Below are 15,605 nucleotides of genomic sequence, written 5' to 3' on the forward strand. Positions count from 1 at the left end.
CCTATCAAACAGCAGGAGCTGCAGAGCAGTGAAGCTGGTGCCTTGCACGAGCTGTGACGTGACAGCTGTGGGGAAGCCAGGCAGAGGGTGGTAGTTTGTGTTTGCTGTAACACTATTTGACAAGGAAAGCTGCAGGAGAAGGCTGTTTTGAGCAGAGGAACATCCCCTTGCTCTGTTGTGCCGTTTGTTTTTTCCCTTTTGTTCCCCATGTTTTGTTACTGTAATTTTCCCTGCTACTGATTTTGCTGCTTAAAGTCCTGACTGCTTGTAGGAACCAAAAAGCCCAAGCTGAAATATTCCATCCTGAAAACACCTCAGAAATAGCAGTGTTATGCTGCACACCCCTTCCTTGAGGACAAGTGCCAGGCCATGGTCAAAAACAATCTCTCAGCTCTTAGCTCTTTCATCCCACAGCAAGGCTAGGGTGGAAGAGCTCAGAATAAAATATGGCTTCAAGTATTTTTTAAGTTTGGAGAAAACACTTTCAAATAATGTGTTGTCAATGAGGAAAAGCAAATATATCTGGTTTTAGTAAAGCAGAGCATTGCAGGCAGTGGCCTCCAGTAGAAGTGTTTCCACTCTATCCCAGCTGTCATAGCTGTATTTGGCTGACATACGCATGTATATGCAATTGCAGGAAAAGCTTAGGACAAAGACCCTTCAGGATCTCCAGGGCCAGGCTGGCAGAAGGGGCTCAGCTTCTAAATTTCAATACCTATATTCAGGACATCCAAAACTTAGTAAAGAGGGGAGCTGCTATCTGCTTTCCCTCTTCTCATCACTCTGCACAAAACCATCCACAAAAAAGGGCTACAGAAAATTAATCAATCACACATATCCATAAGGTCCTGCAGAAATATCACTGTCTTTCTTCCAGTAAAATAAATAAGGCTCATATTTTTAAGTGTTTCAATAATTTTTCATAGTAAAGAACTTCACAGACACTAACTAATCCTGGAAGTGGAATATTATTGTTTAAAATTTTTTAGGAAGTTTTTAAGAGAAACTTAGAAATGTTTGAGAGATAGAATTAATAAAATTATTTGGTGCATTTAATTGCATAATGATAGTGAGCATGGTAATTCAATAACCATGTTAGCTGGATATTCTCCTATTACAGCTGATCATATTAGTTACTGCCAGTCTGTTGGCACTGCAAGAAATATATGCTCAGCTGCAGATCTTTCTGGAGGGTTCTTTTTCTGGACTGCTTACCGAAAGAAGTCTAAGTCCAAATGAATCCTGAATTGCATGGCAATAAGTTTTCTGATTGACTTGCAGAGCTACCAATTAAAAAAAAACAAAGAAAAAAACAACAACCAACTCAACCAAAGCCCCAAAGCTTTTGTAATTAAAGTATTGCAAGCAAGAGAGAAATTGTCAGACAAAGCCTGCTGATAAGAATACACAAAAGAATGGGAAAATAATTGCAGAATGGAGGAACTGAGTATAATTTTCCTACTTTCTTTCTGTTAGAAATTCTATCTATTTTTCTTAATATAGCTGAATAATGTTACAATTGTTGCTATATATACAGTAATAAAAACTACACCCTTTAGAAGAACATTTTCTCACACTGCATCATTCCTGATTACAAAATAAATATGCAAATATAAATCAACCACAAGGCATAATTTAAATGGCAACAATAAACTGGTTCTTCTTGTGCAGAAGACAGTGCAGAGCAGCTTTCCAGCAGAACCTGGGATGAGCAGGATGAAAAGCAGATGCCATGATCTGGCAAGTGAAGCCAGCTGAGCAGAACACCAATCTTCGTGTCACCCTGAGCATGGAGCACTCCTGAGTCAGCCATACAAGGAGTGCCTGCTGGTGCTCAGTGCCTGCCAGCACCACACATGTGCAGGGCAAAATATCAGCACCAGTCCTGCCAAAGCCAAGTGTGCCCTGGAGACACCTGGATCCACCCCCTCAAGGACAGGCAAAGGCAGACATTCCCAAAGACAGGAGCTCAGTTCCAGAGCTACCTGGTTTGCTGAAATGTATCTGCAGTATGAACTTGTTTTCTCTGCCAGGAGACAAGGAGCTGCCTGTTACCTCATAAACTTCATTGAAAACCAGAGCACGTACTTCTACACTGCAGCACATGGGCCAGTCCCACCACAAGCTGACCCAAGAGGTCCTGGAAGAATTTAACAGGTTTCTCTTATAACATTCTGGCCCTTTTTCACTCCCTTTGTTTTTAAATATTTACTCTAAAAAATAAAGCATCTTAGTACAAAGTTATTTCTAAGGTACTTAATTTAGGAAGTTCACACACTAAGTGGAAAAAAATAAATTGTATTCAGGAGGCAAGATTCTAGACTATGTTAGGGGAGCTCAGTTTCTTTCACCCAGAGAGGAACATCTCCCACCACCAAACAAAAAGTGCACTATGTGGTATTTATTCTGCTCCACCACCACAATTCTCTGTCTTTCCAGCTGCAACACTGTCAAGAGAAGGATCAGCTTAACAAAGCCCAGCTGACAAGACAGGAGGAGTGTGCACACAGAACTCCAAGCTGATGTTTTTCTGCCAGGGCTGCTGCAATAAAAATTCAACCCACTTCCACCAAGATACAAAAAGAATAGTATCACACCCTGAAAAACAGAGAAATAGGTTTTAATCAACATATCATCTAACAAATACAACAATTCTGTTTTAATTCTACTTGAGGTCTTCAGCCTCCTCCTTCTAAAGCCTGCAAATTTTCTAGATATTGGGTGACAGCCTCTATCTCTGCAAACTCCAGTAGTCTGTTGATTAGCTTATCCAGTGCTTCTTTCCCACTTAGAATTTCCTATGAAGAAAAAGCAGACAAAAGCATTACTGACTGTTCTTCAACATTATTCTGAAACATCAACTACTCAAACCCCTGAAATGCACTTTGCCTGCAGTCCCTCCACTGGCTCATCCTTGCAGGTCCCTCCCATGTGAAAGCAGCAGTGGTGGGCAGCAGCAGGACATCAGCTGCCTGCCTGTGCAAGGCACATGGATTCTGGCAGCAACAAAAGCAGCTACTGCCTTGGTTTCATGTAACCCATGCACCTATGTGAAAATTCCCTGCAAGAACAATCAAGGATTGAAGAACCTCACTCAAATACCGTTGACCATGGCAAGAGTGAGGCTGTTCTGGAAGCAAAGCTCAACTAACTTTTGTCAGGCACTTTATGGCTCCAGTTTCACTCAAAAAAGAACCAAACACTAAGGAACTGACTAACAAAAGCCACTTTTATGCAATCATGGAACTACTTCCTCTTCCTATGGTATTCTGCATCCATTAACTATGAACCATTCCATATTCAGTATGCCCTGCATTTTCTGGAGTTATCCAGGACACCTGTGGGTACAGTTTGAAAAGTGTTGCTCCTTATGCAACAGCACTTACAGCAAACTGGATACCTAAGCCAAAATATTAAGGGATCACCCTAAATTTTGTTTTTCATAAATTTAGTTTTAAAAAATCCATTATTAGGGTTTTTTTTCCCATTGTAAAAAACCCCAATAAACAGAATCATAGAATGGCCTGGGTTGGAAGGTACAGTAAAGATCATCCAGTTCCAACCTCCCCTACTATGGGCAGGGACACCTTTCACTAGACCAGGTTGGTCAAAGCCCCATCCAGCTCAGCCTTGAACACTTGCAGAGATGAGGTACCCACAGCTTCACTGGGCAACCTGCTCCAGTGTCTCTCCACCCTCACAGTAAAGACATTTTTCCTAATATCTAATCTAAATATACCCAATTTTAGTTTGAAGCCATTCCCCCTTGTCCTGTCACCACATGCTCTTGTAAAAATCTCCTTCTTTCTTGTAGGCTCCCTTTGAGAACTGGAAGACTGCAATTAGGTCACCCCAAAGCTTTCTCTTTTCCAAGTTGAACAATCAGTAACATTCAAGCCATATGTAGATATTTACTAAGAAACAACATCTCAGATAATCTTAAAAAGAAAGCATCCGGTTTCAGTTTCTTTTAACTGTGACCTGTGATGCAAACAGAAAAGTCTTTCTCATTGTTTACTTGAGCATTAGGAGGAGGAAAGAATGGCCTAACAAAACTAAAAGTCCTTCCTGTCAGGTTTTTGGTTTGGATGCACGACACTGCAAGAATCTCAAATGTCACTTGCCCAGTTTAGCCAAAGGACTCATGGATCTCATGGATCTCTGACATGCTTGGTCACTTTCCACTCACATAGTAGGAGAAAAACACATAGAGAAGTAGGCCAGTGAGCTACAGCCTGTGCCAATCATCTCTAAGACTACAAGAAGGCAGGAAAGAAAGTTTAAGCTTTCTAAATCTAGTGTTCTGCCAGAGCAAAACTGGCTACTTTCTTCATATATACACATATCTTAAGATATACTCACCAAGTTGATTTTTTCTTTTTATGGTAAATGTAAGTATCAAAATACTCTCACAAGGAACCCTTACCTTGATATTGCGTGCATCATATGAGATCCTGTGGTCAGTCACTCTGTCCTGAGTGAAGTTGTAAGTACGAATTCTCTCTGACTGGGCTCTTGTTCCCAACTGCAGCAAAGCAGGAAAAAACAAAATCTGTTGTGTTTTAAAAAAAACAAATACTACTCTAGAACAGGATGCTTAAAATAAATGGTGATGGATCAGCCTGTTCCAACTACCAGCCTAGGGTTCACTGGCTTGGCGTTACTGAACTGTACTGTTTGTGAATGTGTATCACAAACCAAGTTTCTATATCCTCCAGCACATTTCTGTTCCCCCTCTGCAGCTGAAAGAACCACATCATTTTCAAAGGTTGTGTAAGGTACAACAGTCCTTACTTCAAAAAATACACAAGTGGGGTTTTCTGGGGGGAGAAGGGGTTGTAGCTTCCACACAAAATAATCGAAATAGGCTCCATTAATGATAGAAGTTATCTGGAGTCAATGTGTGGATGTTGGAAATCAGCTCAGTCAATGTGTGGCTGGTGGAAATCAGCACCAAAAGAGACTTAGATTAAGAGTAAGAAGTGAAGTTACCCTCTAGTGGTGAAGTGTGAGAATGCAAACCACAATTTTAACTTGAAGCAGAAACCCAAATGTAGCACTGTTGGGATTAAACACTTCACTAAACACTGTGGTCTGGTCTCCACTAAAATGGAGAATTAAATGTTAAAAAACTCTCAGAGAAATAAATAGATGTCCGTTTCAGTGGGCTTTGGTGAAAATTTCATCTGCACTCAACATGTGTATTTTAGAACATGGAATTTCTTGAATAAATTCCAAAGCATTAGGAAAGGTAATTCACTTTTGCCTGGTTTTCCACACTAGTCATATAAATGCACATAAATATAAAGAGAAATAGAAATATAGATATACCTATAAATATAAATACAAATCCTTTATGCAGCTTTGAAGGCTCTCAAAGTGAAATGAATAACAAAGATAAATGGCTCATTGCTTACAATGATGGGGTTAATAATCTGCAGCGACAGACAAGACACTTAAATGCAACATGAAATAAGTGACTAAATAGATGAGCTGGAAAATCTGGAGTACTGAGTAATTCTCTACTTCTGAAGCATTTTTATTCCAATAGATCACTGTTGAAGTTTGAACCACAAATGGGAAAATACTCAAAGAATGGGAAAAGAATGACAGGACATTTTGAGTGAAAAGCATACTTGGCAGCCTAACTTGAGGTAACTCTTCCAGAAGCTGTTCCTTCCTCAGAAGGTTACCTAAATTGTATCAAATAAGCTGCTACTTAATTGCACTGTGGCAGGACTGTTCATTTACTTGTTTCTCTCAAAACCTTTGTATGGCCTTAAAATACTCTCCTTCAGAAACTTCTGAGAACTCCTGATCCTAGTTTCCATTGAATGTAACTTTTACTGATGCTTGATTTGTGCAACTCTGGCCTTAACGGGGGCATTCAGTACACGATGTTGAATTTTCTCTTTTGAAAATTTTCAGCCATTCTTTTGACCCTTCTTTCCAGCCACAGTTGATGTCTCTTTTCATTGCCTGAGAATTCTACAATACCACTGAACTGGAGTAAGTAAAGGCAGACTTATCATTTTGAAGTACAAGATTCTCCTCCCTTGTAAGCACCCCTAGTTTAGACACACACTCCCACTTGCTCTGTCCCTTCAACCCAAAGAGAGCTGAAACAAATCTACAATATAACACCCCCTCCAGATCTCAGGCACCACTTGCCTCACCTGCAGCTTCCTGGCACTCTGCTCCTGACTGAGCTGCTTCTCAAGGACCTGCTGGTAGAGCTTGGCTCTCAGTGTCCGCAGCGCGATCTCCTTGTTCAGCTGCTGCGAGCGCTCCTGCTGGCACTCCACTGCCAGTCCTGCACACAGCCATCCAAGAGCCCATTAGAACAGAGAACAAACAAGCTGAATTAATTCTAACACATTAGGCAAATGAAACCTACTGGAGTGCTGCTGGTTTGTAGGGCCTTTCAGCTGCAGGATAAAAAGTCATTTTAACACACTGGCCGGAACCATTAGTGCGTTTTTAAACTTGTCACAGCTGCACTGGGGGGTTTTTGTTCTGTGCTACAGAAAAGTCAGGGATATTTTAAAATTTCATGAAGCAAACAAGTTTCTGACATTGCCTCTAGAAACTGGATTCACTCCAGTTAGCTGCCATATGTTAAAAATTCAATTTGAACAGTCTACAAGAGGATGTTTAAAAGCGCGTAACACAAGTTTTTAGAATCTTAGTCCAGATAAGCTGTTGGAGACTGGAAAATTCATTATTCTAGGAGAAAGGGGTGCCTAATCAACACTGGTGAGTCTTGAACTAAATTAAGAAAAATGAGACAAAACAAGACCTTTAGGTCTTTAAAAGAAATGTGCAACTTCTCATTTGATTTCTGAATGAGAAAGGCATATAGGGAACAGCTGTTTTCAGTCAATTTCCTGTGCCTAAAGTGATCCTGCATCTTACAGAGAGAAGCTCACTGAGTTTCAATAAAACAAATCCCAAAAACCACAGAATGGTCCAGTCTACACTGTACCTTCCCATCCATATACATTTTCCTTTCTATCCAACATATGATAGCATTATCTAGTATTGAATGAAGATCTTTAAGCCTTCTTTTTAATCAGTCATGTAACTACACAGACCCCAGCTAGGCTAAGCATGCCCTTGCTTGCCAGTGGCCATTACTGCTGAAGGTACAGAGCACACAGTGCAAATTATTTACATCTTCTACCCCATCCCTGTCATCCTCCATTTGTTCTTTCATCCAAGACAGTTTATTCATTCAACACTCCCTCTAAAGTCAGAATCACTGTGCCCCTGGTACATAGCTCCTTTCTCACACTGCCAGGCTACAAGAGGGACAGAAACAGATGGGGCAACTTCTCTTTTTTTTTGGTGTAAAGCCCAGCCCTGCAAGAGACAACCTGCAGGATCACAAACTTCCTTTTCAAGATACAGATTCAGTGTGATTAAAAGTGCAAAGTACAGCCAGACTTACCTGTAGGAAGGTGTACAATCCTCACAGCACTATCAGTTTTGTTAACATGTTGCCCTCCTGCTCCTTTGGCTCTGAACGTATCTATACGCAGATCTTTGGGATCCACTTTAACATCAACCTAGAAGCAAAGAAAATTACTACTTCCTGCTCATTCTAAAAATATTTGGATGCCAGTGACACTCAGCATTAATAAGAAATCACTTCTCATAAAATTGCTCCTTTACAACTGTTCCTAAGTAACAGTCATAATCATTAGAATTTAAAAAATGCAGTGTCAAACATTTCTGAAAAGCAAATGATGCCTTAAAGATTTCACTTAGTTTTTCAAACTCTTACTCCAGATCCTTCACAAAACAAGGTATGTGTGTGTCAAACAAAACACAATCACTGTTTTGCAAAACCACTAGCTTTTGCAGAGAGGCTAAGAAATAAGCAAATATTTTAAAACCACTTCTAAACAGCAGTGCAAGGATCTTGTTCATGATTCAAGCCTGAATGATTCTTGCAAGAATACTTAGAATCATCTGAGAAGAAAATAGGCATATCCAGATCTATTCAAGTAAGGACTGCCACCCTGGAAATAGGAGTCCATGAGGACCTGGACCATAGTTCCAGCTCAGTGGATGGGAAAGGAACATTCAGATCTGATCAATGTTGCAAGAAAAGTATTACAAAGAAGCAGGAGAAGGTGCAGGAAAAGCCTACAGGATCTGGTTTTGTTTATCTTTTGGGTAAATCGGTGGTCTAAATGAGAACTGTCCATATCAGTGAGCTCTCAGACAGACTAGCCAATACATTCACATTCAAAGGAGACTGTCCTTGATTTACCAGAGAAGGACACCAATAATTTCCATGAAACAAAAAAACTCAAAAGGATGTACAGAATCACATTACTATGCAACACTGAGTATTTTCTTGGATATATTCTGTGTCTTAGTATGTGATGTAATTTAAAATTGGCTTACTCATAGCAGTGAGCCTTGTCAGTGTTGGGGCTGGAACACTTAATGAAATGATCACTCACTTACGTGCCATTTCAGGCAACAGCAAATCTCTGCCAAGTTGCTTCTGATGATCCATTTATACATGTAAGGTACAGAGCCAAGGACTATCATCTCCCAGAGTCAGAGCACTTGTGTTTCGTTTGCTGGGAGTTGCATGAAGCACTTGGTTATCAGTGAAATCCCCAAAACAGTAACATGCTTTTAAATAACACCTACTCCAATGCCAAAATGGGTGAGCAGGGGTCCAGCACCCCCTTACCAAACCAATGAAGAGTTTACCTCCTCTGCCTGAGGGAGGACAATGACTGACATTGTCCCAGTGTGAATACGCTGCATTCTCGATGACATGCCCGTCTCAGGGATTCGCTGCACTCGGTGAGTCCCTCCTTCATATTTCAGATGCCTGTAGACATTCTCTCCTGAAATATGAGCAGCAGCATGATGCAAACCTCCTGGAGAGACAAACAGTGTGTGACAAATACAGCAGAGAAACACTGCTTTCAATTCCATTGTCTTGGAATCTCCGAAGAACTGCTGTACCTATCTCAGCCGGGGTATAGTTCACGACGTCAAAGGTCCAACGTTTGTAGTCGGCGTAGCTCTGGTACATGTCAAACATTTCTTTAGTGAACTGCTGGCAGATGTCCCCTAAAAATTAAAAAGCATTACCACATAAACAGCAGTTTTTAGATTTATCTGCAACTCTAACCCCAGTCATTAGGCAGGTTAATGCCCATCTTTAGAAAGTATTACTTAATGCCAGTAAAGTATAAAAAAAGCATAAAGAATAACCCATAAGAAGTTTAATGGAGTTGGGTGGAGGTTGGAAGTAATCTTCACTGTAGGGGCTTTGCTGACCTCCAGTTGTTCTGCCAGCTGTCACTTCTAATATGACAGGACTTGTATCATATTTTTCCTTTGGCACTAGAAGCTGGAAAAGCTGAAAAGAAAAAAAAGAATGCCACTATCTCTGTCATGACCCTGGATCTTCTCTTAATCAAATATACAGCCAGACTTCACAATTGCCACAGCCTGAGCACACACAGCCACTGACTTCCTTGGACAAGGTAGTTAAGTAGGACTAGAAACTGTCCAATGACCATTGCAACTCAGTGCAGTCAGTGTGGAAATGCAACATGCTAGTGCATCCACATGAAAGCTAGCTGAAAATCCAGTCCTGCCAAGTCAGGTGCCAGGTCACCCACCCCAGCCCCAGCTACCATGAAGACAAAGTTATTAGCTAACCCAGCCAATCTTTACATTAATCTCATTTTTCAGAAAGTCACATTTCATATTATTTCAGTCTGTGTATAGAAATGAGCCCAAACACAGTGGTCTCCACTGAATTGCTTCAACTTCTTTGCTTTTATTTTCCCCACTCATGGGATGCTGTCAGCTGAAGAGAAAATGAAGGATTGCAAGTTCTAATCAGAAATCCCTCAAGAGTGTATGCTCCACTGCCACAAACAGTGACTAGGATTTTATGTCAAATCTCAGTAGCACAGACTCACCACTTTTTTAATCCCCTTCAGCATTTGCAGACAGACAAGCAAGAGAAATTACTCAATCATCTCCTAAGACACAATTGTCACTAAGAAGCTTATTAATAATTAATGGTGCCACTACTTTTCAGGGAGAATACTGAAGCTGGACTTCTGTTTCATTAAACTCAAGTGTCAGAATCTATTAGTAAGATCACAGAGGAAAGGTTTTCTTACATCTTTATTTACAAAGCTGTAAAATTTTACCTCAGGCTCACCTTTCTGCACAACATGTTCATTTTTTTATCCAGGCCTTCCTTCTCTTCTAAGGCAAGCTCTAGAAGTTGTTTCTCATCTCTGCTGCCTAGTTCTAAATTCGAACAACAGGAATAGATGTTAGCCAATCTCACTTAGAGCAAATTATAACACAGCTGTCCAAAGACATGCACTGCAGCACAGAAATGCTTGTAGTGTTTTGCCAGCATAAAAGACTCAAATAAGAGCAGCCCAAGCTAGGATGCACATAGCTAACTCAATGATCATATTTTCAGGTGTGCTAGAAGGAGCACCAGATATTTTACCTGTGATTAGACCTCCCCATCCCACATTTTAGAGCTTACTAACAAACTACAACACATTCTCAGGCAAAGCTCACAGAAGACCCAAGCCTTTTCTGCTATGGAGGCTCCAGCTTACCGTAACAAAAAATGTTGATCAGTTAGCAATAGATTATACACTAAATAGAAACTTGAAGACAGTTGGAGTCAAGTGGAAAACCTGTCACTGCTAAAATAGGGAACTCCCCTCTCCTTTTCATCTCTCTTTCCACTTTTCTACTCACCAGAAAGTGAAACAATTCAACTCACTGAAATTAAAAAGCAAGTCTGGTTGAATAAGTGCACGTTTTTACCATGCCAAGTTGAACTAGATTTAAATTACAACGGGACAATTACCAACACAAATGAGGAGGGAATAGCTGAAGCCAGCTTTGAGCAACTGGGAGTAAGAATGAGGGAACAAAGCAATAAAAAGAAGGTGAAAACCTTCTGCCTTGTGGCCAGCATGGAAACCATAGGTTTGTCTCAGATGCAGCATAAAACTGGACTCTCAATTGCTTCTAGCTGGTCCAAAAAGTATTGATCAGTTAGATAAACAGTATCAAGTTAACTACTGTCAACAGTGCTGAGCGATGGTCTGGTGGTGACCACTAAGCTTAAGGTTCAAAGGATTGGTATCCCATTCCTACCTCCCTCCAAAACAGAATTCACTTAACCTACCTCGTGACTCACACTACCAGAGGGAAACTGGGAAATAATTTTCTGCTTCACTGAGTGTTGCAAATATAAAATCCCACATCAATTGTCAGGAATTCAGGTAGTAGAGAGATGAGGGTAAGTTAGGGAGCTAAGTGGAAAACACTGAATAGCTAAATGAAGGGGACAACTGTGTTTTAACTTGGCCACAGGATAAATGGTACAGACATTTATCATTTATACAGACAGAACAATTTGGCTCCATTTAATTAATTTATTTGCTATAATTTTTTACCATTATTTTCCTTTCTTTCAACTAGAACTCACTCCATCCCTCCATATCATAATTCATGGAATTAGAAAAATTCTTCATTATATTAATTTCATTCAAAAACAGCCTTTCTAAGTTGAAATATGAATTTTCCAGAATTTTCTTAATACTTTTTAATTCTTTCAAGAGCACTCATTTTTCAGCATTAAATTTTTGTACCTTGTCTCCTTCACTCATTCTCCTCTTTTCTCCAGTGAAGAGAACTAGAGAGGGTTGATTAAAATATTTTAAATAATCATTTTTTTCCAAAAGCACAAACATCTATTTATTATTAAAACCAAAGTATACAAATGTGTTCTACCTCTTTCTAAGTAAGTTACATTTACATCTTTATTTCAGTATGTCTCTTACTGTTTTGTCCACACCCTTTGTCTCTCTCTGAAAAGCACCATGAATGTTTGTCCTCTTCCATTTACACTGCTGGATACTAATTTCTCCTGTCCTTTGATTTTCCTCTCCTTCTCTGCTTTAATGCAAATCCCATTCTCTCCAGGTCAGTGTCTCCCTCTCTTGGCTTAATACTTGCCACTTTAGCAGAATGGATGCCATTTTTTCCTTCCTACTGTGTGCACCTCCTCACATTTGTAACAATGCTGGGGTTTTTTCCCAAATGTTGCACCATTACTTATTTTGTAAATTCTTTTATTTACTCCCTCTCTACTTTCTTATTCCTGAATGGTACAAAAACCAGTGACAATTTTTCATTATTTTTTACCACAACTTATACTGCAGCAGACTATTGAAAAACAGCAGCTTCTTAAACAACCATCATTTTTTATTCCTTAAAGGACTCCCCAAATATTTTCAAAGAAATATTAGCTTTTGCCATTTAAATTGGAAGCTGACAACTCAGAGCTTAATGAAAGTTCATGTCATTTGCTCAATAAATATCACGGAACTGGTCAGGTGGAATCCCATTTTAAATAACACAGCTGAGCTCTGCATCTATCAAAGGTTTTAGCCTCGCTAATTTTTTCCTTCAGTTCAACCAGAAAATAACCTCAAAATGAACACTTCCCAACTATTTCTGTTAGATGGATATCCCTGAGGTTACAGACAATCCCTACTCTCCCAAAACTATCATATTAAGACCTCAAACTAAAATGAGGCAAGATGAAAACCAGAAGGGTGTGTCTGGATGCAGAAAGCCCTTGCAGCACACGAGCTCCCGGGAGCAGGGGGGACCAGGGAGTGTTCCAGGTCTGGCTGAACTTACTCACAAGCTTTCCTCAAAGGCTGGGCAATGACATTTATCCCAAGCACAGCTGCTGTTCTGAAGCAAGCAAGTAGATGTGTTTTCCTTTACCTGTGCACATCGCTTCTAACTCCTGAACTTCTCTTTCAGCCTCTTTGATTTCTTGAAACGCAGCTGCAATGGGGGACAGATCGGCACATCTTCTCCTCAAGGTTCTTTGCTCAAAGTCACTTAATGAGTGTGTGCTTAACTGATGACTAACCTGCTGGTATTCCTTGCTGAGAGACTCCAGATACTTCTGCACAGCCTCGTGCTTCCACAAAGCTTGAGAATCCTGATGGTTTTTCCTGTGCCAACTGTTGAAAGACAGAGTGAATCTAGCTGTGTCCAATAAAGGCTTTGGCCTCCAAAATCCATGGCTGTGCAGTCCCACCATGCAGCCTATCTTCTTTGCAACAGGAGGGAGAAGACAGCTGTCAAGTTGGCTGTGACAGCAGCAACTGGCAAGCAGGCTCTTGAAAAGGCGGACCTTTTGGAAAGGTTTCATTTTGTTTCTTATTTTTCCATCACCTGAAATTAAAAGTACACAGTAAATTGGCCAGTGTTGTTATCTAGAAAAAGAAAGCATTTATTAAAAAAAAACCCACAACAAACAAACACAAGGATGGTATCAAGCCCATATCCTGGTTTGATTACACCGACACAAATGCAACTGTCATGGACAAAACTATTCCTGTTTTAGTCCCAGTTTAAACCAGAAGCTCTTATCACTACCATTGTACTGACTGAAGGTTGGAAAAAGTCGTTTCTCTCCCCTCCTCAAACAGTTTATTTATACTATGGAAAAGCTCCTGTGGATGAGGTTTTACAAAAAATAGCTTCATTTTGCCAAATGTCTCATCAGAAAAATCCAACCATTTCATGCCTTACTGATGAAAGAAAAATGTTGCTGAGAAGACAAATCAATGCTAGAGGTAAATAATTCTATATAGAGAATGTTAGAAATGTCCAGAATTATGTGTCAAATAATATCCACTACCATAAAAGGAGGACATTAATAGATGACCACACAACAGATCAGTCAACGGGACGGCAATGCACTTACAAAAAATCACTCACTCATATATGAAGAAGACAGGAGAAGTGCTTTATGTGCTTATGTTCCCTGTATATTCCTTACTGTGATATATTTACACTTAAGCAACATAATATTTTCCATCCAAAAAGTGAGTAAGAAGCAGATACTCTGAAATACAACTCCTGTATTTTTCTGAGACATTTGGCCTTCAGTTTTATAGGACCCAGGCTCCCCTTAGCATTACTGCTGCTCTATGAAAGATCATTTCCTCTTCACTTTATATCATCAACATTGCAAACTATGTTATGAACTACTACTGTGCTGTAAAATTTTATATTGAGTGCAAACCTCTACCAGGAAAACTACATGAGATCACACTTATTCTAGGGCTACTCATACAGAAAAGGTTTAACATACAAAGAAGTATTGCTAGTAACCCTGCCAGTACCACGGTCCCATCTGCCCACTGATTTTTACAAAAAAGTGGATTCTGAGAAAATAAGAGCATGAACCTTTTTGCAACAAGATCTCCTGGAAAGACACGTGTCAGTTACCTCACAAAATTATTTTTTACTCATCAGTGACAAGACCTTCTGTGCATCTTCATGCATTTTACTAACAAATTACTGTGACACTCTAACTACTCAACTCACCTGTTATTCTCACCTATTTACTGTCATCCATTTGTCCACAATGAAGAAAAAGCAATATGCAGTAGAACCAGAAGTACTGCATCTTGTCTGAATGCTTGTTTTACTACCTACAGAAGTAGGCAAAGACCTTTATTCTATTCTGTCCCCTCCCCAGATTCCCCAGCCAGCAGGTGCTGTCGAATCCACAGCAGCAATGTCAAGACTGCTTTAACGTACAGAAAGCAAATTATAGCCCTCCTGGAGTGCTATAGGGACTAAAACCAGCTGCAGCACAGGGATCCAGTTCTCTTCACCAGGAACACAGCAAAAGGCACAAATCAGGCTCATCATCCATGATCCTGGATTTTGGCATGAATGGACTCCGTTCCAAAAGACCTAATTCTGCTGATGAACATGGACTTGTTCCAGATCAGCATGGGCCACTGTTGTTTGGTTAAGTGCTGACCATCGTCAACTCAATTAAAAAACATTAATGTTATATTTTATTTTAATTAATTCATTAAACATATTAATTATTAATTACAACCATCTAGCTAATTTTTACTCATGTAGTTAAGAAGCAATGCACTCAAATAATAACACATTTGCTGTATTGCTTTGCCTGAGCTCTCAGAAATAATATTCTTGGGTTTAAAAGAAAAAAAAAAGTAATGAAAAAATAACACAGACCTTCAAGGAAGTCAGAAGTTTCAAAATCATTTTGCTATGTTAAATAAAAAAGGTATCTCCTTCTCAGAGTGGGACTGCTGCACGTTATTTGAGAAAAAACAAACTGACATATAACTTTTACAGAGCTATAAGCATTAGATGACCTATTAAATGATCTCTAAACCAGATTTTAATAACTTTTAAATGTGATTTAAAAGACCTCGTGCGCCCCACAAATAAAAAACCAGGTAAGCCAAAGTGACAACTGTAATTGTCCAATTAAAATAATAGTTTTTAAAAAATAATTTCAAGACAGGAAAGAGCTCTCAATCTTGCGAACTCTTTCAGAGGTTATAAAATGCATTTCTAACAACCAAAGATGCGACCGGCGCCATGCAACCCTCGAGCACATACGGATTCGCAAGTGCACGGCAGGAGGAGGCACTGCAATGATCACCGACCGGATCAGGAACAGCTCGGACCCCGGGAGCGCCTCCCACACACCTCTGCCT

General features: G+C 39.9%; 1 protein-coding gene across 3 annotated transcripts; it reads right to left on the reverse strand.

Moving 5' to 3' along the window:
* Positions 1–2,599: 2,599 nt before the first annotated feature.
* Positions 2,600–15,599, reverse strand: MTRF1 (mitochondrial translation release factor 1). Of its 3 annotated transcripts, XM_031056824.1 has the most exons (10): positions 15,508–15,599; positions 12,826–13,284; positions 10,214–10,305; positions 9,247–9,394; positions 8,995–9,102; positions 8,734–8,906; positions 7,451–7,568; positions 6,177–6,313; positions 4,427–4,525; positions 2,600–2,798 (listed from the first exon to the last, which is right to left on the reverse strand). In XM_031056824.1, exons 2-10 carry the CDS (start codon positions 13,259–13,261, stop codon positions 2,679–2,681), a joined length of 1,431 nt encoding a protein of 476 aa, XP_030912684.1. In that variant the 5' UTR covers positions 13,262–13,284; positions 15,508–15,599; the 3' UTR covers positions 2,600–2,678. The 3 variants fall into 3 exon arrangements, with proteins under 3 accessions (XP_030912684.1, XP_030912685.1, XP_005420798.1); XM_031056825.1 differs by lacking the exon at positions 15,508–15,599 and having other exon boundaries at positions 12,977–13,115; XM_005420741.3 differs by lacking the exon at positions 15,508–15,599 and having other exon boundaries at positions 2,679–2,798; positions 9,313–9,394.
* Between the last annotated feature and the right edge of the window lie 6 nt (positions 15,600–15,605).

The sequence above is a fragment of the Geospiza fortis genome, unplaced genomic scaffold (assembly GCF_000277835.1).
Source record: "Geospiza fortis unplaced genomic scaffold, GeoFor_1.0 scaffold194, whole genome shotgun sequence".
Classification (NCBI taxonomy): Eukaryota; Metazoa; Chordata; class Aves; order Passeriformes; family Thraupidae; genus Geospiza; species Geospiza fortis.